This window comes from Struthio camelus, chromosome 24 (genome assembly GCF_040807025.1).
Source record: "Struthio camelus isolate bStrCam1 chromosome 24, bStrCam1.hap1, whole genome shotgun sequence".
Taxonomy (NCBI): Eukaryota; Metazoa; Chordata; class Aves; order Struthioniformes; family Struthionidae; genus Struthio; species Struthio camelus.
This window is the reverse complement of record NC_090965.1, coordinates 9,921,617-9,947,525: the sequence shown is the minus strand read 5'-3', so window position 1 is coordinate 9,947,525 and position 25,909 is coordinate 9,921,617. Positions and strand designations below refer to the sequence as shown.

At 44.2% G+C, this 25,909-nt stretch overlaps 1 protein-coding gene across 4 annotated transcripts in view; it reads right to left on the bottom strand.

Annotated features, from left to right (window-relative positions):
* Nucleotides 1-2,499: 2,499 nt before the first annotated feature.
* HIPK1 (homeodomain interacting protein kinase 1) overlaps nt 2,500-25,909 on the bottom strand; it is a 31,469-nt gene continuing 8,059 nt past the window's right edge. For 3 of the 4 annotated variants that reach the window (XM_068918665.1, XM_068918666.1, XM_068918664.1), the window contains 14 exons: nt 20,535-20,658; nt 18,106-18,225; nt 17,215-17,301; nt 16,362-16,546; nt 15,899-16,061; nt 14,972-15,194; nt 13,978-14,099; nt 12,217-12,351; nt 9,467-9,609; nt 9,065-9,247; nt 8,461-8,676; nt 7,960-8,198; nt 7,436-7,572; nt 2,500-7,113 (listed from right to left, as the gene is read on the bottom strand). In XM_068918665.1, the coding sequence (XP_068774766.1) occupies nt 6,628-7,113; nt 7,436-7,572; nt 7,960-8,198; nt 8,461-8,676; nt 9,065-9,247; nt 9,467-9,609; nt 12,217-12,351; nt 13,978-14,099; nt 14,972-15,194; nt 15,899-16,061; nt 16,362-16,546; nt 17,215-17,301; nt 18,106-18,225; nt 20,535-20,658 (2,563 nt within the window). In that variant the 3' untranslated portion in view covers nt 2,500-6,627. The remainder of the gene's footprint in view (nt 7,114-7,435; nt 7,573-7,959; nt 8,199-8,460; nt 8,677-9,064; nt 9,248-9,466; nt 9,610-12,216; nt 12,352-13,977; nt 14,100-14,971; nt 15,195-15,898; nt 16,062-16,361; nt 16,547-17,214; nt 17,302-18,105; nt 18,226-20,534; nt 20,659-25,909) is intronic. The other variant, XM_068918667.1, reaches the window with a different exon arrangement.

The window sequence follows — 25,909 nt, the reverse complement described above, 5'->3', positions numbered from 1 at the left end:
GCGAGGGATGGGGGACAGGGCGAGGGGGACAGGGCGAGGGATGGGGGGACAGGGCGAGGGATGGGGGGACATGGCGAGGGGGACAGGGCGAGGGATGGGGGGACAGGGCGAGGGATGGGGGACAGGGCGAGGGGGACAGGGCGAGGGATGGGGGGACAGGGCGAGGGATGGGGGGACATGGCGAGGGGGACAGGGCGAGGGATGGGGGGACAGGGCGAGGGATGGGGGACAGGGCGAGGGGGACAGGGCGAGGGATGGGGGGACAGGGCGAGGGATGGGGGGACAGGGCGAGGGATGGGGGACAGGGCGAGGGGGACAGGGCGAGGGATGGGGGGACAGGGCGAGGGATGGGGGGACAGGGCGAGGGATGGGGGACATGGCGAGGGGGACAGGGCGAGGGATGGGGGGACATGGCGAGGGGGACAGGGCGAGGGATGGGGGACATGGCGAGGGGGACAGGGCGAGGGATGGGGGGACAGGGCGAGGGATGGGGGACAGGGCGAGGGGGACAGGGCGAGGGATGGGGGGACATGGCGAGGGGGACAGGGCGAGGGATGGGGGGACAGGGCGAGGGATGGGGGACATGGCGAGGGGGACAGGGCGAGGGATGGGGGGACAGGGCGAGGGATGGGGGGACATGGCGAGGGGGACACGGCGAGGGATGGGGGGACAGGGCGAGGGATGGGGGACAGGGCGAGGGGGACAGGGCGAGGGATGGGGGGACAGGGCGAGGGATGGGGGACATGGCGAGGGGGACAGGGCGAGGGATGGGGGGACAGGGCGAGGGATGGGGGACAGGGCGAGGGGGACAGGGCGAGGGATGGGGGGACAGGGCGAGGGATGGGGGGACATGGCGAGGGGGACACGGCGAGGGATGGGGGGACAGGGCGAGGGATGGGGGACATGGCGAGGGGGACAGGGCGAGGGATGGGGGGACAGGGCGAGGGATGGGGGACATGGCGAGGGGGACAGGGCGAGGGATGGGGGGACAGGGCGAGGGATGGGGGACAGGGCGAGGGGGACAGGGCGAGGGATGGGGGGACAGGGCGAGGGATGGGGGGACATGGCGAGGGGGACAGGGCGAGGGATGGGGGACATGGCGAGGGGGACAGGGCGAGGGATGGGGGGACAGGGCGAGGGATGGGGGACAGGGCGAGGGGGACAGGGCGAGGGATGGGGGGACATGGCGAGGGGGACAGGGCGAGGGATGGGGGGACAGGGCGAGGGATGGGGGACATGGCGAGGGGGACAGGGCGAGGGATGGGGGGACAGGGCGAGGGATGGGGGACAGGGCGAGGGGGACAGGGCGAGGGATGGGGGGACAGGGCGAGGGATGGGGGGACATGGCGAGGGGGACAGGGCGAGGGATGGGGGACATGGCGAGGGGGACAGGGCGAGGGATGGGGGGACAGGGCGAGGGATGGGGGACAGGGCGAGGGGGACAGGGCGAGGGATGGGGGGACATGGCGAGGGGGACAGGGCGAGGGATGGGGGGACAGGGCGAGGGATGGGGGACATGGCGAGGGGGACAGGGCGAGGGATGGGGGGACAGGGCGAGGGATGGGGGACAGGGCGAGGGGGACAGGGCGAGGGATGGGGGGACAGGGCGAGGGATGGGGGGACATGGCGAGGGGGACAGGGCGAGGGATGGGGGGACAGGGCGAGGGATGGGGGACATGGCGAGGGGGACAGGGCGAGGGATGGGGGGACAGGGCGAGGGATGGGGGACAGGGCGAGGGGGACAGGGCGAGGGATGGGGGGACAGGGCGAGGGATGGGGGACAGGGCGAGGGGGACAGGGCGAGGGACAGGGGGAGGGATGGGGGGACACGGCGAGGGGGACACAGAGAGGGATGGGGGGACAGGGCAAGGGGGACAGGGACAGGGCGAGGGGCAGGGGGAGCGGGCGAGGAACGGGGACGGGGGCTGCAGGGCGCCTGGCGCACACCGGCCCCAGCTCAGAGCCCCCGGCTCCCGGGCCCCCGGGGCGGCGGGCAGGGGCGGGGCGGGCCCGGCGGGGCGGGGCGGGGCGAGGGCAGGGGCGGGGCCCGGGGCGGGGCCTCGGCGGGGGCGGGGCGGGGCGGGGTCGCTGCGGGGCGGGGTCGCTGCGGGGCGGGGCGAGGGCAGGGGCGGGGCCCGGGGCGGGGGCGGGGCGGGGTCGCTGCGGGGCGGGGCGAGGGCAGGGGCGGGGCCCGGGGCGGGGCCTCGGCGGGGGCGGGGCGAGGTCGCTGCGGGGCGGGGCGAGGGCAGGGGCGGGGCCCGGGGCGGGGGCGGGGCCCGGGGCGGGGCGGGACGGCCCCGGCCCCGCTCGCCCGCCCGCCGCGGAGCAACCGCCCGCGCTTCTCTGGAGCGAGCGAGCTGCGCTCCCGCACGGCAGAGCCGCAGCGAATGTAGTTACGCTGTGAGCGGCAAACGACTAACGGTTGGTGCTCGTATTTCATCCCAGATAAGCCAAAACCCTTTTTTCCGTCCCCGTTAATAGATCAAGTGACCAAATGAGTAGAGTACAGAAAATTAACCCTTTTTATTGATGCATTGCAATTGTTCTACATTTTTACCATATTATGTAGAAAATACTTAAAATACAAGCTACTTTGTAAAACCAAAGACAAACATTGAATCCAAAGATAAACTATGTTTTCACAATGGACCCTTTTCCCATATAGTTAGTATTAAATTTTTAAATATCTATTTCTTTTGTTAAAATGATTTTTACATACCCCCTAAGTACATCAGCAATACAAACATAGATCAGTAATTGTCAGAAACTACCTGTATCTAGCGGCTTGTAAAAAGGAAGAGCACAACCATAAAAGAAAGTTAAATTTTACACAGTAACTAGCATATCAAATACATTTAATAAAGTAGGAATTCCATTGCAATATCAAGGATTCAAGCAGAAATACTAACATTACATATAATGTACTGCTACATGTAGTGAGATAGATATATTTCAAGCCAAATCTGAAATCACACATTATATAAAGTTTAGCAACAAACAACCATGTGGACATGCGGCACCATTCAGGAGTTTAAATAAAAAAGAAAGCAGGGCTGTGCCAATCCTGTCATTTAGAAGCAATTTAGTTTCATGTACTAAAAGAGATTGCTGAGTCAGAGGTAAATTACTGCATCCCATCAACTAGGTGCTAAAGCAGGAAAGCTTCAGGAAGTTGCCTCTGCAGGGGCTATCACAGCTGTGAACGCAGGTCAGGTAACAGGAACAACTCTATTTTAATAGTTCATAAGTCACACAAACGAGTCTAGATGGGACCACGGTTATAAAAATTCAAAAAGTGAACCCTAAACTTCATCTATGGTGGGCAACTTTAAAAAAAAAAAAAAAAGAGAGGAGTTAAAGAGGACTTTAATTTCTATCCAGAGACAGCATATTGCTTAGCAAAATCTGTTTAACAGCTTTGACAATGAGGACACTCGATTCTTTAACCTGTTTTGAAAGAACCTGGATATGCATGGGAAGAAGGGATGTATCTCCTTAGAGCAGACCAGAATATACTTAAACTGGGCAGCACACACAGGAGCCAGACTCAGATCCGCCACACTAGTGAAGCCAGTGCTGCGATGAAAACCTGGCCCTGCTGGGGTGGTTTTTTTCTTGCTTATTTTATGCCGTGCATCACCGATACATTTCAGGGTAACCGAAGACTTGCTCCAAATGGAGTACGTTTCATCTCACCCCGTCCCCTTGTTCCAACAGTTTTGGAAACGTGGGCAGTAGAAGAGATGCTACCAGGCTTTGTGAATACATTTGGTTGGGTTTAATTATGTAATAGGGACACAGGGACGCTAAAGACAGATGGACATTTCCGTCGCACTCTGCTTTGGGGGGAGGGGTGGGAAGGGCGGTTTCTCCAACTTATTAGCACATTTTGCTAGAAGTCTTTTTTTTTTTTTTTCTCTGAAACCCAGGAATTGGAGCTTTTTTGCCTTTTGATGGAAAGGCACAACTCTGTACCCAAGAGGTATCTCAAGGCAAAGATCTGAACACAAGCAATGTAACATGGGAAAAAGAAAGAAAGTGCTTACAGCAACAAATAGCATCATTTACACCAATGATGTGAAATACCGAGATTGGTTGGTTATCCTCACATTTATAGAAGTGCTCTGACTAAAAAAACACTGAACAACGTGTCGCTAATGCTACCGTCCAGTTCCAAAGTCCTTGCTCCCTCTAATGAAAGAGATGCCAAACCTTTAACAGGTCCTCAACTTCAGGTTCAGTCCAAACTTTCTTCTATCAATAATGTGGAATTTCAGAAAAGAATTTTGCTCTTCTTGTCAGACACCGGTCAGAGAACTAGCCTGTTTTCCACTTGGACAAACATAAACTGGGATGCAAGGTTACCAAAACCTCTTATTGCTGCAGTAATACTACTGCTCAAGCCAGTTTATTATCCTTTTGGATAAGATACTTATCTACGTACTGAGGTTGAGAAATAATTCCTAGTACAGGGGAACCAGGAAAACAAAGTGTAGTTCAAAAACTGCACTGATTATCCAAACTGAGTATTTCCTCTGAACACTAACTAGTGCTACAGCTGACAAACCTTCCCAACAACTCCACATTAGCAGTAGCGTTATAAAACTTTATAATGGTATTATGTGCTTTACAGCAGGCTCTCTTTGGTATAAATATTCTATCATCGAGCTAGCAATATTTTACAAGAAATGTCTGCTATTAACGGTGGGGGGAAGGTAACACCATACTAATCTAATAAAAAGTGATTGCACATATTTAATCACTTCTGCAATATTAGACTAAACATTCCAATGCATTCCCAGCACTACCCTATTCGAAATGCACTGACAGACATCTAACAGTACATGTGCCATTTCCAGGAAAAGCTTTAAGGAAACATCGCTTCACTCCAAACAAAAATGTAGCTTTTTATGATAGCATTAAAACTGAGAACAATGCATCTATGCAACATACTGCTCTTCTTGCTGTGATAAGCTTAGTGAATTGCTTCAATTCGACGGGGGCTTGCTGGTCCCTCATAAGGCAAGCTCACTGTAAACTCTATTCACACTACATCATCATTTAAGGCACTACAATAAGGGGACACACCAAACAACTCTTCATCACACATACCTGTGCAAAACAAATCAGAAGGTATCCTTTTCTCTCATGAAGCTCTACTCCTCTCTCAGTGCTACAGTGATGAGCTCTAACCATTGCATTATATCACATACATTCCAACATGTATCAATTCATTTTGGTTTAAATACAAAGGATACATCAATTCCATCCCCAGGAACGTTTAAGAATTAGACAAACACTAAGTACAGAGTTCAAGTATAATCACTACACATTTTGATTACAAAGACAGAACGTTTTGGGGTTAGCAGGAAGTTTTGCTTGTTATATTTTTCTAATCAATATGTACATATTTCATTTTATGTAAAATATTAAAACACCACCAATACAAAACTTCTAAAATAGTTTTAAATTCAGTAATAAACTTTAAAATCTGGATTTTTTTCTTTTTTTTCTTCTTTTTTTTTTTGCAATTCCTACATGCATGTACTGTATACAAGTCTTAATAAGAGCGCTTTAAAGTAGTTGTTGACATATCCAGGAGGATACGCTCACAGGAGTATAAAAAGCTGTACACATCAATACAGTGATGTTTCATTGTATTTCAATTGTTCAACTCCCTCCTAAATTAATCAGGTGAGGAAAAATATTAAGGAAAAAAGAACAAAGAAAAGCCCTGTGCTTTTGTGAAGGAACCCAGCTCCATTATAGGGCCAGCATCTAATATGCTGCGGAAACCAAATTTCAGCGCAATGAAGCTATCCGTTCTCAGCTGAAGAATACAGCATTCTGGCAAAGCTGTTGAGTTCTCTTACACAAGTGAGATCTTGAATACAGTTTGGAAAACTTAAAAGAATTCTGCAACGATAAAAATTCAGCTGTGGTATGGAGACACAGAATTTTCAAAAAAACAAAAGAGATTTCAGGGTTTACAGGGACTCCTGAATATCTGTTACTAGCACAAGGCAGCTGCCTCTACCAGTCCTTAAACAAAGCAGAGAAGTAAACGAAAACCTTGACAGTAACATATAAAGAGATGTAATGGCTTTTGCAGAATCAGCAATTTGTTAGAGAGAAAGTGAAATAGAAAATAAATGTCAAAATATTAAAACTTGATTTTAGAACTGCCTTAGCAATGTTCTGAGATAAATATGCATTATATTTTTAGTGGCAATATGGATTTGTGCAAGCTGCTAAAATATAATCTGCTAATCTTTTTGTTTAAATTAAGCTAGTTAAAAAAAAAAAAAATCATCAGGATCTTTCAGGACACTGATTTTCTTTTCCCCTTTTGATTAGCATACCAGGATAATTTTAAATAAATGGGAACATGAACTTTTAAAAGCATCTATAAAAAGTAAGTAAAATTTTAAAACCTTAATTAGCAACCCTCGTACTGGTAACAAAGCATGCTGCTCAGTTAGTGACTGAACTCACCAGAGACACTTTTGAACAACATACAACCAGATCAGGGAGAAACAAAAACCAGGCAGTCATCACCAGGTAAAGGTTCACCTGAAATCCTTCTCCATCTCTCAGGCCTATTGCAGGACAGTGCTCTTCTACGATCTACAAGTACGAGTACTGGTTGATCTTTGTAGGGCTCAGCGGATATCCAGTGTAAATAGCAGATCCTCTGGAAGCACCAATATAGGACTGGGGAGCAAACTGGTGTTGGTACTGAGTAGGCGGAACATTTGCAGAGGTCAACAGACTTGGACCAACACTCACAGGGACCTGGTGGACAAGTGTGCTAGGGTGGGCAGCATACGTGGTGTGCCGTGAAGAGCCCTGAGGGGAGAAGAGATGGGCGATGGATGTGGTGGAGCCCAGCGTTGCAGCAGTGGTTGGAGCATAAGTGTACATATGCGGTTGACTGGACAGATGCGCGTTTGCTGTTGCTGCTGCCAGGTGGGGATGCACTGGGCTGCTATGCTGAAACGTGTAGGGAGCCTGAGAAATAGTTGACGTGAGGGGTGCCACATAAGCTTGCTGCCTACGCGGGACTGCGTTTCCACTTCTCTCCTGTGAGGCCAGCACTGTTGTTTGCTGGTTCTGCAAGGTGAAGAAGTAAATAAAGTTAGTAGGTATCCTCAGTATAAAGCGCAGTGGAGAGGAGGTGAGCGAGGAAGGGTTCAGCCAGAGCCTCCCGATCAACACCTCTGTTCTAGTTGCAGGACTGATTGGCACTTCTGTCAGATCCTCCCTTCCATGAAGTCAAGACACCTGCAGCTCTGTGATACCCTCAAGAAAATTCAAGAAGGGTTACTGTAGTTCCACTGAGTCAAAGATTACTCTCCCTCCACGATGGGCCACACCTGGGATTCCACAGCGCACAGCTGTACAAATGCAGGCAGGTCCTGAACACAACGCTTACCTGGCTGAGATTGAGAGGCTGCACACCATTCGTCACCATGCGATGCGATCGGTACCCAGTAGGCGTTATACAGCATCCTGACGACTGCCCGCTCACGGAGGCCACTGGCTTGGTCTTACTGGTGCTGCTTAGGATGCCTGAAAGATTTCAATGGATTAGTCTGTTCTTCTCACACTCTATGCGCTGTGATAACCAGCTTAGGTAACTGAGGAACACGCAGGGGCTATTTCCATGACAGAGCTGTTTCTTTGATTACAGTCTAAAATCTGATGGAACAAGAAATCATTGAGAATTTTTACAGATCTTTGTAAATACAGCCTAACACATAAACGAAAGGTAAATGTACCAGTAAATCTGAAAACAGACCAAGGCTCAGGATATCAGAACAGCAGCTGAAACCTGAAGCTGCTGAAGACCTAATGCAGATAGTTCAAAACCGTGAGGACAAAGCTGTCAGGGATAAGACAGCATCTGAGCCATGACAAAGATTACTGAGCAGAGCAACCTGTGAGAGCACAACCTACCTGAAGCCTGGGTAGCTACAATGCAGTCATTAAGCTGTGTTTTCAATGGTGGCACAATGATAGTCCGAGAGCTGGAGCTATCAGCTGCTCCTCTGCTAGGCAGCTCCAGGACACCACCCGTATTCCTGAGAGAGGAAAGTGGGTCTGCGGCATAGGGACTGTTCAGGGAGGAGTCGGAATCGGGTGAGTCATTAACAGTAACGTAGCTGATGACATTAGATCTCTGCTTCATGCCCAAACTGCAGGAAAAAAACCAAGAAACATTCTAGCTTTTCCCACAAGACATATGGAGATCTCCCTCTGGGATCTCACACCCTCCTACTTGATGGACGAGATTCAGGTTAATAGAAAAACAACACAGTGGACAGGATACAGAACTCCCTGTCTTACACAGTGTTTCTTAGCCTAGCCAGGGCTCTGAATATAGTGTTCTCCAATCTCCCTGATGCCTGGGCTGAGCTCAGGACAAACTGATACAGGCTTCCTAAACAAACTTCCTACCTGGCAGGTTTGTATTTGCTGTCCTCTTCCTCATCAGTGTCGCTGCGAATGGTGATGACACTGACAGGGGGGCTTGGAGTGTCTGGGATCACAATGGGCTGGTGCTGCTCCTGCACTGGGACGAGCACATTGGAGGAGGAGGAGGTGGAGCGCAGAGGACTGCTCCCAATGAGTGAGTAAACTTGGGAGGGCGCAGTCTCTAGAGTTGAGCTGGGCCTGAAGAAAACCAAGGCAGTATTCAGCTACAGGTCAGTAGGCTGGGACACAGCAGCAGCAGCATTAAGAACAGCCACGCTCCAGAGCATACAGACAAAGAAAAACATCTTGAAACACACAAGGAGAGCATCTGGGCAGACTCCTTCACGGAACGAAACTCATACAGTAGAGAGCCATGGAACACATCCCAGAAGGGACCCATGCAGCCAGTGACGCTCTGAGCAGAATCGACTCATCTGGGCACTGCCAGAAACCTGCCAACCCATTAGTCAAGACTTCAATTCTGTAACTTGTATTGCTATGGCACCAACATGCCCTCTATGTGTAAAACCCCCCCTACGACCAGTAAAGCACTTGGTCAATCACACTCCTGATTCAGCTCACTTACTTGGCTGAGTTTGGTGCTGGCTGCTTGTTCTTCTTCGCTGGAATGTTGCTGCTTTGCTGCTGTCTCACAACATGAGCAACTCCAACATTGAGTGGCTGTGTTGTAGCTAAAGTCACATGATTAGTCAGCAGAGATGGCTGTTGCATGAGAGCGCTGTACTGATTTCCATGGGAATGTGCATTCCTGGGGCAGGAGAAGGAGAGGAAAAAAAAAAAAAAAAAAAAAAAAGAGAAAGAGAGACCCAGACCCCATGACTACACTGCAGGCACTGCAAGCTGCACCCAGCTACATTAAGCTGCTGCGTGATTCTGAAGGGGAGGGAGAAATTCTACTCACTGCAGACGGTACTGCAATGGTTTACATTTCCATTGGGCACAGAGTCAGCCCCTGAGTAATCCCTACCTCCAGTCAGCTAACTGCTGGCTGCTGCCAATCGTCTCCGGAATCACGGCTGTTGGCTGAACAGAGTTGTGCAGAGCAACCCCTGGGAGCTGCTGCCAAGTGGAAGGAAGCAATATCTGCTGGGTTCCCCCAGGCCAGGCCTGCTGCAAAACAGCAAACAGATAAACAGATTCATTAGATTTCAGTTCCTACAGAGGGGGAGAAAGAGACTTGTTCCAAACAATAAATTAATTCGCGTAGATTGTTAACTTGCAGAGATAAAGGGGCATCACTGCACTTCCTCAAACGGCCTCAGCCCAGCAAGAGAACATGAAAACCACAGAAACAAGCTTCCCCAAACACTTTGCTAATTTTTTGTATCACAGATGTCACCTGGGGAAGAGGGTGGTGTTAATATTGTACTGCAGAAAGAGCGCCTGCAAAAGGGGAGACAAGATCAGCCTACATGCCAGACACATCAGATTATTCAGGACTGTTTTTCATATAACTTTATCCATGCTGCTTTGCTGAAGCATTCCAAAATATGAGGCCATCTTGGTCCTTTCTGCTTTTCTGGCTCACACTGAGATGGCTGAGACAGTGTTATTACTACAGAAATTCACTCTACCTCAGTTAAATCACTGAAGGAGAAAATGTTAATCAGTACATTAAGAAAAGGTGCATTGAGAGGCATGCTTGGTTACACAGGAGATGCATAAAACTATTTTCAATTAATGAGGATTATTAACTTTCCTCTTCAAATTGATGAAATGCAGCATTTTCTGCAAAAAAAAAATGCAGTTCTGCAGTACAATATTTCTATGATTTTGAACACATATGGCTCTCTTTCTCGCAGTTTAAACTGCAAAACCATAAACACCCAGTGTCTTAAAATATTTCTGCAAGTAACAGATCCACTTATTACAAATACTGGTTCCAAACAAGAAGCCTTCAAAGCAGAGAACTGCTAAAACCTCTGCCAACATAAGCGGAATAATAATAATAAATAAATAAAAAAGAGAAATATGTTAAAAGTCACACCATGCGTCTTTCCAAAAGCCAACACCTGCACAAGACAAAGCAGAGAGTTTAATACAGCAAGATCTAAATTCCCAACGAGAGGCAGAACCCGGGCCTTCCAAGCGACGAACTGTTTTGACAGAGGAAGGACAAAAATACGCAAAGCTTAGCAAACGGCTAATGCAAACTCAGGGGAAGCAGCAGGGGAGAAGTGTCGGAAGCACTAAAGGTGAGCAAATTCACGCCAAAGGCTCCCAGAATCCAAATAGAAATTGTGAGTTCTCCATGGAACAAAATGTTGTTATATAAACTCAGAATCCAGGCACATCGTTTAGTAACAGCTGGCTCTGATCTCCCGTTGCTGCACAGAGGAGCTGAATGTCAGATCTGCTGTACATGCACAGGAGAACAGATCTAATTTGCCTGTTGAATCAAAAGCCCAAATACGCTTTTGAAAACATCACTAATAACTCACTTGTGCCCCAAGCTCTGCTACAGTCACCCTTGCCGTTTTCAGAGCCTAAACTGCGGCCTTTCAGCAATCAAAATTCAACAGGAGGAAAGGAGATATATCCTTGGGTCTTTTTAGCTCGGAGCTGTGACCCAGGAGAACCCATTCTCCTGCCTTCCCATCCCTCAGAAACAGAGAGAGGTTAACTTGGTTCAGAAGAACTCAAATGAGTGGGTTTTAATTTCATCCTCATTTGAGTATGGCTTGAGCAAATTCCACTTCAGGAGAGGTTTCCATCTTGGAGGAAAATGACACTCAAACTACCACTTTAAAGCCACAAGAAACAAAATGGTTCACATAAGAAATGGAATGTGCTTTGAAAGACATGTGAGGATACCAAGTACTTAAGCGCACTGCAATGTTTTCATAAGCTTCACTGATCTGATTCTGGAGTTTTACAATGACTTCTCTGTGGCATTTGCAAAGTTGTTCTGATGCAGACGCTGTGTTCTGATGAATACAGAAGAGGACAATTTTGAAAACATACACTTTAAAAAGATGTGTTTAGTCCCATCCCCCATCCTTTTAATTGTTCCAAAAGCCTGACAGCTAGCTATTGCCATTTTAGAAACTAGAGCTCACCTTTAATTTCAACCAAGAAATACAGTAAGAACTGAAAGTATCTGTGAAGAGCAGTATCTTTATCTGGATGAAGCAAGCTACCTGTGATTGGCTATAAATAACAAAAAGCCAGAAAATTGTCAATGTTCAACAGCGCTTAAGATAAATCAACTGCTAAAGCAATAAACTAAAGAATTTGCTATTATTAGAGATTTAGCCTGTGCTTAATGACCTGAAACATTTCTACATGCAAAGAAGCTTTACAAGCATTTAAAACAAAATATGTAGCTAACTTGCCAAGTAGTTCAAATTCTGGCCATCCAGGTACCTGTAGCAGAGTCAAGCTAGAGGCCGATTCCTTTGTTTTCAACAATCAAAAGGCAAAGACAGAACAGGAAGCAAAGAACAAGAACAATTATAACTCTTCTATAGTCTAGCTTAGAAGAGCTTTATAATGCTAGGCTAGTAAAAAAGTAATAGTCAATGGATCTGGATTCTTTACAGAGCCACACTAAACATCAGAGTCAGACAGTGCTTCAGCAATGTTGGGGAGGAAAACAACAAGACATTAAGATGTAGCAAGAACACAGCCACAAGATGGCACATGCTTCCATGCCCTCTGCAAGTCTAAGTTAAAACAAAAACTCAGTTAGTGAACACAATCAAGGGAGGCAATTACCAGTACTGCAGCCGTCTGTTCTACTAGCGCTGGCCGGCCGGCTGCGCAGTTCAGAGTAAAGGGGACCGCATACTGCGGCGTGATGGTGGCTACTTGAGGATGAAGAGTTGCTACCATTAGTGGTGTACAGCTTCCCTGAAATGTAGATCAGGCAGTGAGTGAAACAAACGTACTGAGGCAGGTAAGCGGGTTCAGCAATAGGGCCAGGAAAGGTTTCACCTCACTGGCATTTTATGGTTCTTGAGTAGATTCCAGAATTGTAACGGATGCAATGAAACCAACACTCTGGGCATGTTCCTCTAAGCAATTACATATCCCCAAGGGGAAAACATGGAAACAGGGAATTTGGGAACAGGGTCTTTCCAGTGGCACAGTTAAAAAATAAAAACAAGCTAGGGTTCAAGTATCACGGCACTTTTCTCAGAACGGGTCCTAGAGAGCAAGTTTTACTCTCTCTTATATATGCTGCACAAAGCCAAAACACAACCTTCACCCCCAGCAGGACACCGCGTTTAATACTCTACCTCGAATTCATGTACAGTACTCTTGGAAAGAGATAAACTAAGGGATTTAACAAAAGGCACCATAGGTCTTCTATATCATTAAAGAGCAAAGTTATATGTGATGAAACTACAAAGACACATATTAATCCATCAAATGTCTAATTAAAAACTAGATTCTTAATGTACACTCTGCACTTTCAGGAAAAGCAGGGTTTGGTTCAGGTGGGCCTCTTTCAAGTGTATTTTGCTTTTTGGATACTGTCACCCGTACAATTACCCTAAACAAAACAGAGATCACCAAATGCCACCAAAATTATTTGGACTAAACAAACTACAATTACTCCTCTACAAGTAGGTCAGTAAGTACAATATACTTCCTGCATAGTAAAATTAATAAAGTACGTTAATGTCAGCAGAAATTAAGGCTGTGCAAATAAATGTGTGCTTAATTATACAGGCAATTACAATTTTTCAGCGTATAAAACCTGCTAATCATGGGGCAGTCACTACATATTAAGGCAATATTCTTTTTTGGAAATAAAAATAGTTTCAGTTTACGGCACAATATGAACGTTTAGAATACCAATTTTTAGCATGACTTGCAACTTTTGATATCGCATGTTGTTTACACTGCAAACAGCAGAGAAATAAGTACGTTGTTGCTACCTGTTTCTTCACACTAACAATGCAACTAATCAAGAAGGAGGCAGAAATAATTTCACTGATTTAAAGATGAGATTATAATATGAGTAATCCGTATTGCCACTTCTGTTTACTAGGATCTCACTTCTCAAAGAACTGATTTATTTTCTTACAAAATTTGCTACCTTATTTTGAAAGGGTAGGCCAAAATGTACACTGTTACCTATAAGGCAAATACACCTGTGCAAAAATACAGCCTGATTTTAACAGCTGGAAACTACATATTTATTCCCCTTTATAAAATCAAACCCTAAACAAGGGAGGGACATGATAGCAAATAATTTAGACCTTCAATAGCCCGGGGGGAAAAAAGAGAGAGAGAGAGAGAGAGAGAGAGAGAGAGAGAAAACAGTCTTAGACTTGATCTGCATTTAACCTCTTAGAATGTTCGGAGAACCACTCTGCACCCGTCCTCAGCACCAGAGGGGCAATCAAGTTCTCCTGGATGGTGGTAGGGATTGCAGTTAACCCTGTGAGGTTTTTTGTTTGTTTGTTTACTGCTCCTGGTGGTTTTTATTTTTTTTTCTTTTTTTTTCTTTTTTTTTTTTTTTTTTACCTGTGTAAGAACTCCAGACTGGATCTGTAGTGGCTGCGCTGCAGGTGCTTGTGGTACAATTGGGACAGCATTCTCCATCCTTACTGGGAACCCAGAATGCTTTGTAGTTGCCTGAAGTCCAGCTGTTAGGGACAAGAATAAATCATAGTTAAGCTGCTTTATTAGTCTTCCTTCCTTCCTTCCCCCCCTCCCAAATCACATTCCTTCTAGGTAATCAGGAGGGGCAGAAGACAAGGTCAGATGAAGAAAAAGAAAAGCTGTTCCTTTTGACAAAAGCCCGCTAATAAAACACCAGCTGGAGTAAATGTATTTGCAGTCCTGAAATGCCAAAGGGCAATGATGGACAACCAGTCCTCAAAAGCTTAGCTCTGTTCAAGTCTGCAGTCTCGTTTTCAGATACAAGCCATCCACACGCAGACATCTAATACTGTGTTGCTTGAGGCTAAGAACAAACCTTACACTATCAGTTCCTGTTTCGCATATAACTCTCCGTACTAACACAGTCCAGGTAGATATGTAAATAACATAACTTTCATGGATTAATACAGCCACGCTTGTACTATATTATTTGCAATCTGTGATTGTTTATTACTTGCTAGCAAACTACATGATTGCATCCATGCTCGTGAACTGAGACTCAAACAGCAGATACTTACTCTTGACATTCAAAACATAGCGCACACTTTCTTGTTTTCAGATAGGTCTGGCTCCTCTGTTCATTGCTTTCTGAGGAATGCTGTTGTGTTCGGTTTTGGAGGGGGGGGGGGGAACTGGTTGAGCAACTGGATGAACACTGCAACCTAGGCAGGCAAGGTACTGTCACCTGTTCAAGCACGACGTGGAAGAGAACCAAATCGTCTACACATGTCTGACCTGATTCTGCACTCACATATGATGCAAGAGCACGGCATAACACACACAGAGTGGTCAATTTAGCCCAACATCTCATGTTTATCATATTGAAACTACAGTACAAAAGGGTTTTTCTACTTACTTTGAAAAGCAGGGGGACAGACAATGAAAGTTTGCTGGAATGGGTCAGTCTGTGTGCAGATCTGGGTGGTTCCAGGCTGTAAGGAAACACTCTGTTGTGCCACTCCTGCAACTGGTGCTGCAGATGATGGATACAGAGCAGACTGATAGTTTAGCAGCGAGACATCTGAGTTTGCCAGGGAAAGAGTAGCAGCAGCAGTAGAACTGGAAGCCAACACACTGGCCTAGAAACAAAAATATATAGACTTATACTCAGAGGTGACACTCATACTAGTTACAAAACACACAACAGAAACTATCAGGATTATTCTGTGAACAAAGCACCAGGAAAAGGTTGCAGATAAAAAGTAAAAGACAATTTGGGAGAAAAAACGCGAACTTCGCCAACTTTATTTATGCTGCTGGACTGACAGGCCAATGTGATTAAGCGAAGAAAAGAGACTGCCTTGGCCTGAGTTTTGGAAAGTTAAATTTCAAAACAAATTACAAATTCTGGAGAACAATTTAAATATAAAGCTTCACTAGCTGAGGGGATAACATGCTATGTGTAACTGCAGAAGTCTGTATTAGGCTGCAGCTTGTCCCCATTTCCTAAGAGAACTAACTACATCAAACACAGCTGCTAAATGAAAAGTTTAAAAGCCATCGCAATGTTTGTAGAGTTGAACATCGAGTCTTTCATGTAGAAATAATAACTGGTCAATCAGGTTGTATCAACATCATTCTATTAGTATACAGAATTATATATACTAATACTATATATATACTATTAGTACAGGGCCATATTTTGTTCAGCTGTGTAAGCCTTAATTCAAAATAACTAATTTCACCTAAGTTATTCACAGATGAGAACACGGCCTGAAGGCTCGAAATTAGACCGCTCCATTTCTTACATTACTATAACACAGCTAAAGGATGATATACCTACCTGATTGTGTACTGTATTAAGCTGGTTGTTAAAGCTCATCGTCAGATTTGTGCTTGTATTAGGAGCAACATGCGTTGTGAATGGGCTCTTAATCTGATTCACTGTATCATACATATTAACTCTTCGTTTGCAGATCTCCATATTCTGAAAGCAGGATTTCACACTGAAAGAGAACGTCAAAAGGGAAATATCAGAACTGTATGTAATATTAATATATTACATACAATGTACCTCAAAAGAGACATGCCAAGTAGCAATATAGGTGTACATGTATGTGAGGTAAGTCCTGGTTAAACATCCTGCTGACTCTCACAAATTGGTGAAACATGAAAAAAGCTTATGAACAGTCTTTTCATGGCATATGTCTTTACAATTTTCATATTAGCCAGAAAGTGCAGAAAAGAGCACTGGTGGAAAGTAGAAATGTGCTATTCTGCGCTTTTAATAAGTCTTCCAAGCTTACTGATTGCTATGCGGGAAATCCAGTAGATGCGTCATTGTAACAAATGGATGGTTCAAAGTCTTCAGCGGAGTAATTCTCTTATCTGCATCAATTGTCAACATTTTCTTCAACAGATCAATATATTCCCTTCGGTCAGCCTTCTCTGCCAACATGTCTGTCCCTTCTAAGTCTGTAGACATATTCACCTTGAAAACAAAATGAGAGCAGTTAATGCAAATATCAAATCCATTGCTGCGGAACAACTACATAATTTCACATTACGCAGAAATCTTTATTTTCTCTCTTAGCCTGCTTAATTTAGGTACTGCAATGCTAACTCACACAACTTCTCCCTTGCCCATGTCTAATGCAAGGAAGTGAAGCTTACGGACAGAATTCTCACCTCAATATGAAGTCAGTGCATTCAACAGGTATCAACCAAGCTTCATTTTTCACTGCCTGGCAGATATGCCCTCTTTACTGTCCTCTTTACTTCTGTGCAGAGGGGTACGAAGGACTAGCAAATCAGAACGGCAAGATTCTTCGTTCTCTGCACAGATGTAAAGCGATGATAACAGCTACAACAGCAATGGAAAATCGAGACCAACATATTTAAGGTTCAATGCCTCATGATATTATAATATATCCAGATATTCCTTCATTTTACCTCTGAAAATGGAATGAAAAAGAACAACTATCTGTAGTGCCTATTAACATGTTCCCTGAGATTTCCAAAGTCCAATAAAAGGCCTAATCCTATAAATGTAGCTGCAGATGCATAGCTTTCCTACTACTTGACTGGAAGTAGACTACTATTTTCATGTGTGTACTTAAAATGATAGTTATCTGTGTGTTAAAAGTCTTCTCCACACACCTGCGCCATATCATCCAAACAATTGAATATATATTTCCGAGCTTCTTTTGATTTTATTCCCGTCTCCAACTCATGTTCCTCTGGAGTCTACAAAATAAAGCATTTGTTAATATAAATTGAGATATCTTGTACAGAAATAAGAATAAAGAAAAAGCAACAAGAAGAGCTGAGCCAGGTAATCTTTTGCTTGCTTTAAAACAAATAATTTGCTAGCAGGCCAAACCCAAAACAGCCATGGGTTCTCATTTCCTACGCTGGGAAGAACATTCACTGCAAAGTTGAGACACTATCAAACTTGAATTAACAACTAGATCAGTGCAGCACTTCAAGGCTTTCTTGAGTAGTGACAAAAGAACCGGAGGGGCAAGCATGTGAAGAGTCAAATTTGAAGTATTTGTGATTTAGAAGAGGAAGTCTTCTTCGTAAAAAGAAGAAAGGCAAAATTAACTTCATTCTGTAGGTCAGGTTTAAAGGCAAAAATAAATGCACATCTGACTCTTTCCTGTCTTCTGCCAGTATACAAACAAATTTCTGTTGAACTAGCAAACACCATCATGAAATACTCTCTATTTCACTCTTTACGTTGTCAGGAGATGACAACAAGATGACATACTTCACCAAGACTGAGCAGGCTGTAATAAGCAACCATTATCTCAATTACTTTAACACCCACTCTTTGCTGGTGCTATCACTCACTGCTGCTATTGTTAGATAAGCACTAGGAGGTCTGTACAGTTTCTGAAGGAAAATACACAAATCAGCTATATTTGAACAGCATTTAGAACCCAATCTTTAATCGGAATCTTTTCACAGTACACTAAAACTAGATGTGAATTTATATCAAGTCCTCAATGAGCAAAACGGAGTTACGAGTTAAAGAGACAGACAAACCTTTAGCCTCCACAGTGGGTATCCCAAATTCGGGTCTCTGTTAAAAAACCTGCTTGTTTTCGTTCCCGCACTGAGAAGATACTCTGCTGGAAGGCCTTGCGTTTGTGAAATATAGCGAATCTAGGAAAGAAAATGAAAAGCATGAGGACTCCCAGTATACTGGACTAATAGTTAAGGGAGCAATTATCAGCCAGTTTTGTTCACAGTGAACAGGAAATAGCCTGTAAATACAGAATGCTCAGCTAATTGAAACTGCAAACTGCAAAATTAAAGGGACTATTCCAAGTATTTTTAAGGACATTCAACCTTTTCTACCTTATTATCTGAGGAAATTTTAGGTATTTAATGAATCTGCCTTATTTTATGGCTTTTTTTGGCCTAACCATACGTGAACAGACTGCTTACAAGCTTCTGGGACATGGGTAAAGCACTGGGTAAAACCAGTAGTGTTTTACATCAGCAATTTCAAGAGTATACACTTGGAGAGAAAATAACTGCAGAAGTTACCACATATGTATGCACACTTAAAGGCAAAAGTATCCAAGCAACACTACTGTGTGTAGAGCTACATACACTCTAGGCACGTGAGTTGAGCACTTGAGAAGAATGTTATGGCAGAGCTCTCACTGACTAAGAAAGCAAGACCAAACTTCCAGCTCAATCTGACCTTTACATCCTCAAAAGCCTTAATATACTACATTTTACAAGTAACAAAAAAAAAAAAATTAAGAATTATAGAAAATGCACCTGAGTAGCAGCAATGATATCAACAAGACACTGGTAAAGAGCTAAGAGGCAAAAACAGCAAAAAGTTAAAATGGGTGCTTAAAGGGAAAGAAAATGGTAAGTTATGAAAAAATACAACAATAAGCTTTCTCAAATATTCCAAATGTTGCCTGGATTGCTAATACTATTTCCTCTTAAGATGTACAGTGAGAAATGTGACATTGTTTTTGTAATGGCCCTCTCCCTGTAAAAGTCTATATAGAATTTTAAGAAAAAAAGGTGATAACCCTCTTATAAAAATGAAGATTGGAAACAGGGCGAAGGTAACTAGGCTATGTCCAAATTATCATATATAGTTCCTTTTAACACATCTCATTTCTGATTTGCAAAACTCTTCCTCTTCCACCGTTCTCGAGCAGCTGAGCATTGCAGGGCGCTAAGTTGGTTGGTACAGCTTGTGATCCATTTGTATTTGTTGATTCAGTTTGCCACCAAGGACCTGAAGTGTCTTCAGGTTAGCATTTTTCAAATTTATACATCAGTTCAATTAAGATATACATGTTTTTCTGAGATATAACTCATGCTTTATGGTCAAAGGTTGTTTAAAAAAAATAACTGTAAACCCCATCCCAGCACATAAACTGCATTGCTGGGGAGATCCCTTCAAAAGTTCTGCTTGGGCTTTCATTTGCTGCTGCAGAATCTCAGAAAATAAGCAAGCAAGCCATCCCTATTTTTCAGGGGCAATTCAGATATCGAAATCAACCACATGAAGTCATACCTCCCGCAGCCTCACAAAGGACTGCAAAATCCTGTATATTAAGCAATGGAAAAAATGCCTCCTCCCCACCCACCTACATGCCCAGATAAGATTCTCAGAATTACACAAAACTCACTGTGCAAGGAAACCACCATTCTGTACCTCGGTTATTTTCTAACTGTTTCTGCTCATTGAGGTACCAGTGTGTTTTTCATTTGGAAATTTACAGTGCTGGGAAGATATAACAGAAGTTTTAAAAAAATAATTTGAGAAAGGTCCCTTTATCACATAAGGAAAAGTATACCAAGCACTGTCACAAGGCATCACCATAAAAACCACAATGGAAAAGCTACCCTCAAAAAAACCCCTTACATAGACTTTTTGTCCTTTTATAGGCAACCGACTAGTTCAGGTAATAAGGTTAAGTATCCATGGCAAAAAATAATTAAAGACGCCTTTTCAGACTCTTGTTCCTGCATTTCAGAGACAGCTTGGGGCCACGCTTTGCATAAAAATTATGGCATTGGTAGCTATTAACAGGACAGGAATGATAGGTCTGCTTTGTCTCTCTGTGGAAAAACTGCCCTCATGATGAAATTACAGAGGGCTTTTCAAGCCAGGACACACACCTCACTTCTGCTTTGACAGGAAGGTATCTCAACAGCTTTTTGGGTTTGGGAGGCAGGGGGATTAACTGTAAATTAACTATGCATTGGATGAATACATTAAACTTGAGTAAAAACACACAGAATTCTGGGCTCTCCTGCACAATGACAGAAACAGGTGATGGGAATACCACAGACAGAAAATGAGTTTAGGATGACAGACAACAGCAATCTATATCAAATGAAATTTGAAGTAGGAACACTTTGGGTTCAGAGGGTCTGGACACAGATCACTGTGGTTTCACCAGAATATCCCCACATCCACCATGCACTCTCACCTGATCATACTCAGATGCTCCCGGGTACAGAGGCCAGCCTAGAAACAGTTCAGCTATCACACAGCCTAGTGACCACATGTCAATAGCTTCACAGAAAGGTAAACCCAGTATGATTTCAGGAGCTCTATAAAAAAAAAAAAAAAAAAAAAAAAGTGAAATCTTTGGCTTAGAAATCATGTAGCTCATTGTTATAAATTACTCTAGATAATGCTCTTCCTTCCTTCCTCAAAGCACTAGTACGTTTGTGTGAAACTAAGTGACACCCTTTAAAGCAGAAGACGTTTCCTCAAGTGTCCTCACAGATCCCAACCTTTTTTTCCACTTAACAGCATGGGCTGTTTTTGCTTTATTGCCACAGTGGCCTCCAACTCCAGGTGGGAATGAGTCCGAGCCAGCCTTTATGCAACTCTGATATAAGGTAACTAGCTGGTTAAATTACACAGGACAGAGTATTTATGGCTCTAGGCTCCCCTGAGACAACAGACCACCTACCCTAACAGAATTTAGAAGAAAAGCTCTAGCAGCAGCACTCAGACTTCTCTCTGAAGAAGGCCTCATTAGCCCAGGTAACCAGCTACAGAAGGCTGCCTGCTTTCATGTGGAAAAGAACTGCATCTGCAAAGCCGGAAAAAGAAGCTCTTCAGAGAGCTGCTCAGTTTCTATCAACTGTTTTTTATACAGGGTTTGTTTGGAGAGTTTCAGGTTTAAAACAGATGAAGAGAACACAGCTGGAGATTGTGACTGCTTTGCAAGGTTGTGTTACAGGTTTCTGTGCACTCAACCATACCTAATGCAAAATCTACCTGTCTGACCTAGCCCTTAGCAGAGTCTGATGGGAAAAGAAAAACCCTCAAACTTCAGGAAGGATTTACTTCTGCAACAGCTTGAAATTGCAGGGAAACTTCTGTCTGGAATTGACTCATAACACAAAAAGATGTTTTAGTACAACTCTTCTCACACACCATGGCTCTGAAACAACCTGAGGCAGTTCTGCCAGGCTAAATTCTACCCGTACATTTGCATACAGCACAAAACCCAAGCACAGCAAGCATCATGTGAGCTGGTACGGGAGTTTACTCTGGAAAGTACAGGAAATATTAAAACTTTGATTTTCTTCATGAATAATTAACACCTGTGCAAAAAGAGACAGAAAAGTCCTAAACTCCAGGCTATCTTCTTTTCTGGACATGATTTGGGTAGCCTGCCCTTAGGGCTTGTGTGCCATTTCTCATGTTACACTGTATGCATCTCTATTGTTAAAAAAGGCTCTGAAACCAGTTCTGATCTTTCTACAGAATTCTGAAAATAGGCCTTGCATAATGTACACGTGTCAACAGACCATACTCACTTTCATCCACTGTTCAACCTGAACATACCTCCCAGCCGGTTGTACATAGCAAGAAATGATTCCAATTAATCACCCTTTGTCCTGTGGTAACATAGACACAGCTTTTGTTTTAGGTGACTGTGCACAATTACAATCAGCCAGTCTCCAAAACAAATGTACTCGTCCCAGTTGCCCACGGTCAGTGCATCTGAGAACGTGCAAGATCTACCAAAAAGATATCTCAACAACCTGACTGCTGTAACGTAGTCACATCTACTCTCTATCGTTAAGCTTTCATGCAAGTAGCTTTTTTATTATGTCAGAGCCCCACAAGAACAGAGTCACGGCAATCTTCTATTCCGATTACTGAAGGAAGACTTCAGTTAGATCATTCTCACGCTTTCTCTATTAACTGTCATGGTCTCATTTACCCACCTGCTCTACCTGCCAATTGATCAGTTTCTACCTTCTCGACTGTCTATTCCTGGCACTGGAAAGCTTGGGAACAATTTCAGACATGTGATAATATAAAATGGTTATGCAAATAGGATACGTGTCTGATATTTGAATGCCGATTCTTTATATTTTAAAGAACTATGTCAGAACAGACGGGCATGAACAAGAGGAATCCATTTCTTCAGCACTTGAGCCTCCACAAGTACAGTGAGTATGATGCAGACATTCACAAAGGATTTTCAGAACCCCACGTGCCATTAATCTATTATGCATCATCAATGAACTGCAGTGATCCTCTCACTTATCCTACTTATTGAGGAATTTCCAAATCAGATAGTGCCCAAATCCATCATATGATGAATGCTACATGCATACATTTTCTCCTTTTGGACCGGTAAACATAAATTACAATGCAAGTGGCTTGCGGAATAAGCAGAGCAGCTAATCCTTCACAATTGCATGGAAAAAAGTCCCACTGATTCCAATGGAAAGAGAGATTAGTGTCAACAGAGGCTGCATGTGATAGCTCGTTAGTCTTTAACTACATCCTCAGACAGACTCATGTATTCTGAAAATTCAATACCAAAATGATAGTAAGTTGAATTCTGTGCATTGTATTCCCTGGAACTTAAAACTAAATAAATGAACTTCTCACAAGCCACCTGATTTAATTTTGATTCCAAGACGGAGCTGGTATATTGGAATCTCTCTCATCTATTGTACACTGGTGTTATGAGGTGGGAGTTGAAATGAGACAACAGGCCGAGGTCACTTCCAAAGCCGGGCTGTCAAAGATTAAAGTGATCTTCGCTATCTCAAGCTCTTTGAAATAGAAATCAACAACATTCTTTCTTTGCATATGCGCCTGCCAAATTCCGACTTCCAAGGTTAGCAAGTGTGCCCAGGCAGTCTCAGGGGAGAGTGGATTCACAGAAGTAGTGGAAAAAATCTGAAACTTACTTTCAACCTTTCAAAACATACTATGTTTATGTACGGGTCTCTAGCCCTCCTCCTTTTGAAGAATGATAGTAACATGAGGCTTGTACAACGGCAACTAGCAATGCAGTGAATAATTTGTGATCACTGCTCAAAGCCGGATTAGGAAGTGGAGAAAGTTAGATTCGGCAACATGCACTGCTGCTTCCCAGGCCAACATAACTGGGACAGAAATAGGGCACACAGCCCAAAGCAGAAGGAAGAGATCCTACTGCACACTGCAAGCTCCCTCAACACTTAGTGCCACCTTCTCACGGCCCAAATTGCTCGGTCCTTGAGCTCAGTACCTTCAGTCAGCTAGGCACCTCCAAACTGACCCACTGGAAACACCAGGAGGTTGGGATCTGAGTAAGGTTCATGTGATGGCTGTAATTACGTACAACACAGGACATAGATAAAGCAGTCTCTCTGAGCAGCAAGGAGATCAGTCTTCCTGGGGAATTTCATTTCTGCAAGCTGTCCACTTCCTTCTATTGTTTGTCCTCCCTAGGGAGGGCAAAAGCATCCATACCCTTCCGCATCTGATGTAGTGGGCATATATTCTACTTTTCAAATCCAAAATTACTACTAATAGATCTCTGCACTGCAAGAGAAAGTAGTCACCGCATAGAAGTGTGACTGCCGAAGTGAGTCTAACTTTCGACCATGCCAGGCCTCAGAGCTAAAGGATTCTTCACAGGCACTTTTGCTCACACTTTAAGTCACCCACGTCACAGCAGTAACACTGCCCTTCTTGACTGGGATTCTGCACAGGCAGCAGTAACGCCTGTGGAGAGACTAATCAGTCTCAGCCTTAACACTCCTGCAGAGATGTTAGCGGAACAATTGCAGATCTTGCCCTAACAAACCCAATAGTACATCCCACCTGGAAGCATGGCTCTAGCAGTGTCATCAAAGCAGATACAAGCTGTCCAACTGCCAGAAGGGCCATTAGGAACTGGAGCACTCTTCTGGCCTCCCCTCATTTGGACGGCAGCAGCCTGGGGAAGCGCAGCAGCCACAAAAGATGGTAGCCGCTTCCCGTGCTGTCACTATATATAATATACAATGGCCCAAAGCCTCACATCTGCATTTTTGTTGTGATATGTGAGTAAAGGTGCTAAGAATTAAGAGGCACAAGCACTTCAAAACTAGCCTGCAACATGAAAGATTTCTACTAGCTCAGGGCCAGAAGCATCAAGTAGTTCAGTCAAAACTCTCTGAGTGCATCTTGAATCCAACTGAATCAGTGAATTGAAGACAGTATAGCACAGCATCCCCCATTTTGTTGTCACATAGTTCAAGCCCAAGCAGCACACTTAAGGTGCATCTTTCTCAGCCGACAGTTAAAGCAATGGCTCCTACATATACAGAGGTTGCATTTTTTCCCCTCTAAACCTGCTCTGAGCTGAAAATTGCATTCAAACTAAGAGGGTTCTAGTGATCCGCAGCACTGAGTATAATTAGTAAAGGACCGCTTATTCCTTCAGGGTACACATATCAGAAAATCTATCTTAACAGTATCTGAGGTTGGCTGTTTTAGATTTCACTACATGGGACACAGCTGGAGACAGAGATTATGTAAGTGCCAGCAACAGGTATTAGAACCAAAAAGAAGTGAGCACAGAACAAGGGAAGTTTATTTTTAATAGCTGACAGTGAACCAAATCAAGAATTGGTCTATACTGTTTTATTAAACAGAGTGTTGAAACAATTTCAAACTTAGATCCCACCTTAAAACTAATTTAATGTGAATATGCTTAAAGCAATCCAGGTCTCCCACAACAAGTTGGTTTCTACACCATCCCCACAAGTTCCTGGAATATGGATTTTAGTAAATGCCACCATTAAAACTAATTACACAATACTCTAAATATTAGATTTCCACATCGCAGCATTCTTCAGCTTCAGTTGAGAAGGCAGTCTTAAATGCCATCTAACCTTAGGTTATTTGCCTTTCTAGCAGTGTTGGTCACCCCTCATCAGGGAGGAGGAAGTGGCTTTCAGTTCAGTTCAGCATACGCAGCCAAAGTAGGCAGCTTCCTTCCCTACAGCCCCTTTAAGATACTTATCAACCCTTGCTACTTTCACATCAGCCAAATCTGTTTTTCTGTGATATCAGAAACTGGGAAGCACCATACGCCTCCCCAAACTGCTTTGCCCACATCTGCCGCAAGTCCCATAGACTAGATTCTTGATCAGTGGTCATCTCTCTCAATGTAAAAACAACAAAATTAATAATGCATTTCAGACAGCAAACATTTGAACAGAGCCATGGTGCATAAAGACAATTGCAGTTAAAAAAATAGTTTAGACCAGAAAAGATCAGCACCCACAAGTTGGGAGAAGATCATTAGGAATGGATTAAGAAAAGGGCATACTGCATGAAAGAAGCTACATGGTAAGCTGGTACTAAGCGTCAGAACGAACAGAAAACAAAACAAAGGACAAGGATACAGGGAGTACGAGGAACAAACAGAACAAGTCTGCAACAAGCCAAGGCTTTAAACTGAGGCTAAGAAGATGGGAAAGACATCAAGCAGGGCAGAGACACACGGTGGGGTGGAGTGTCTTAAGTCCTCTCCCTCGTCCCAGCTGGAAGGACTAGATACTGGTT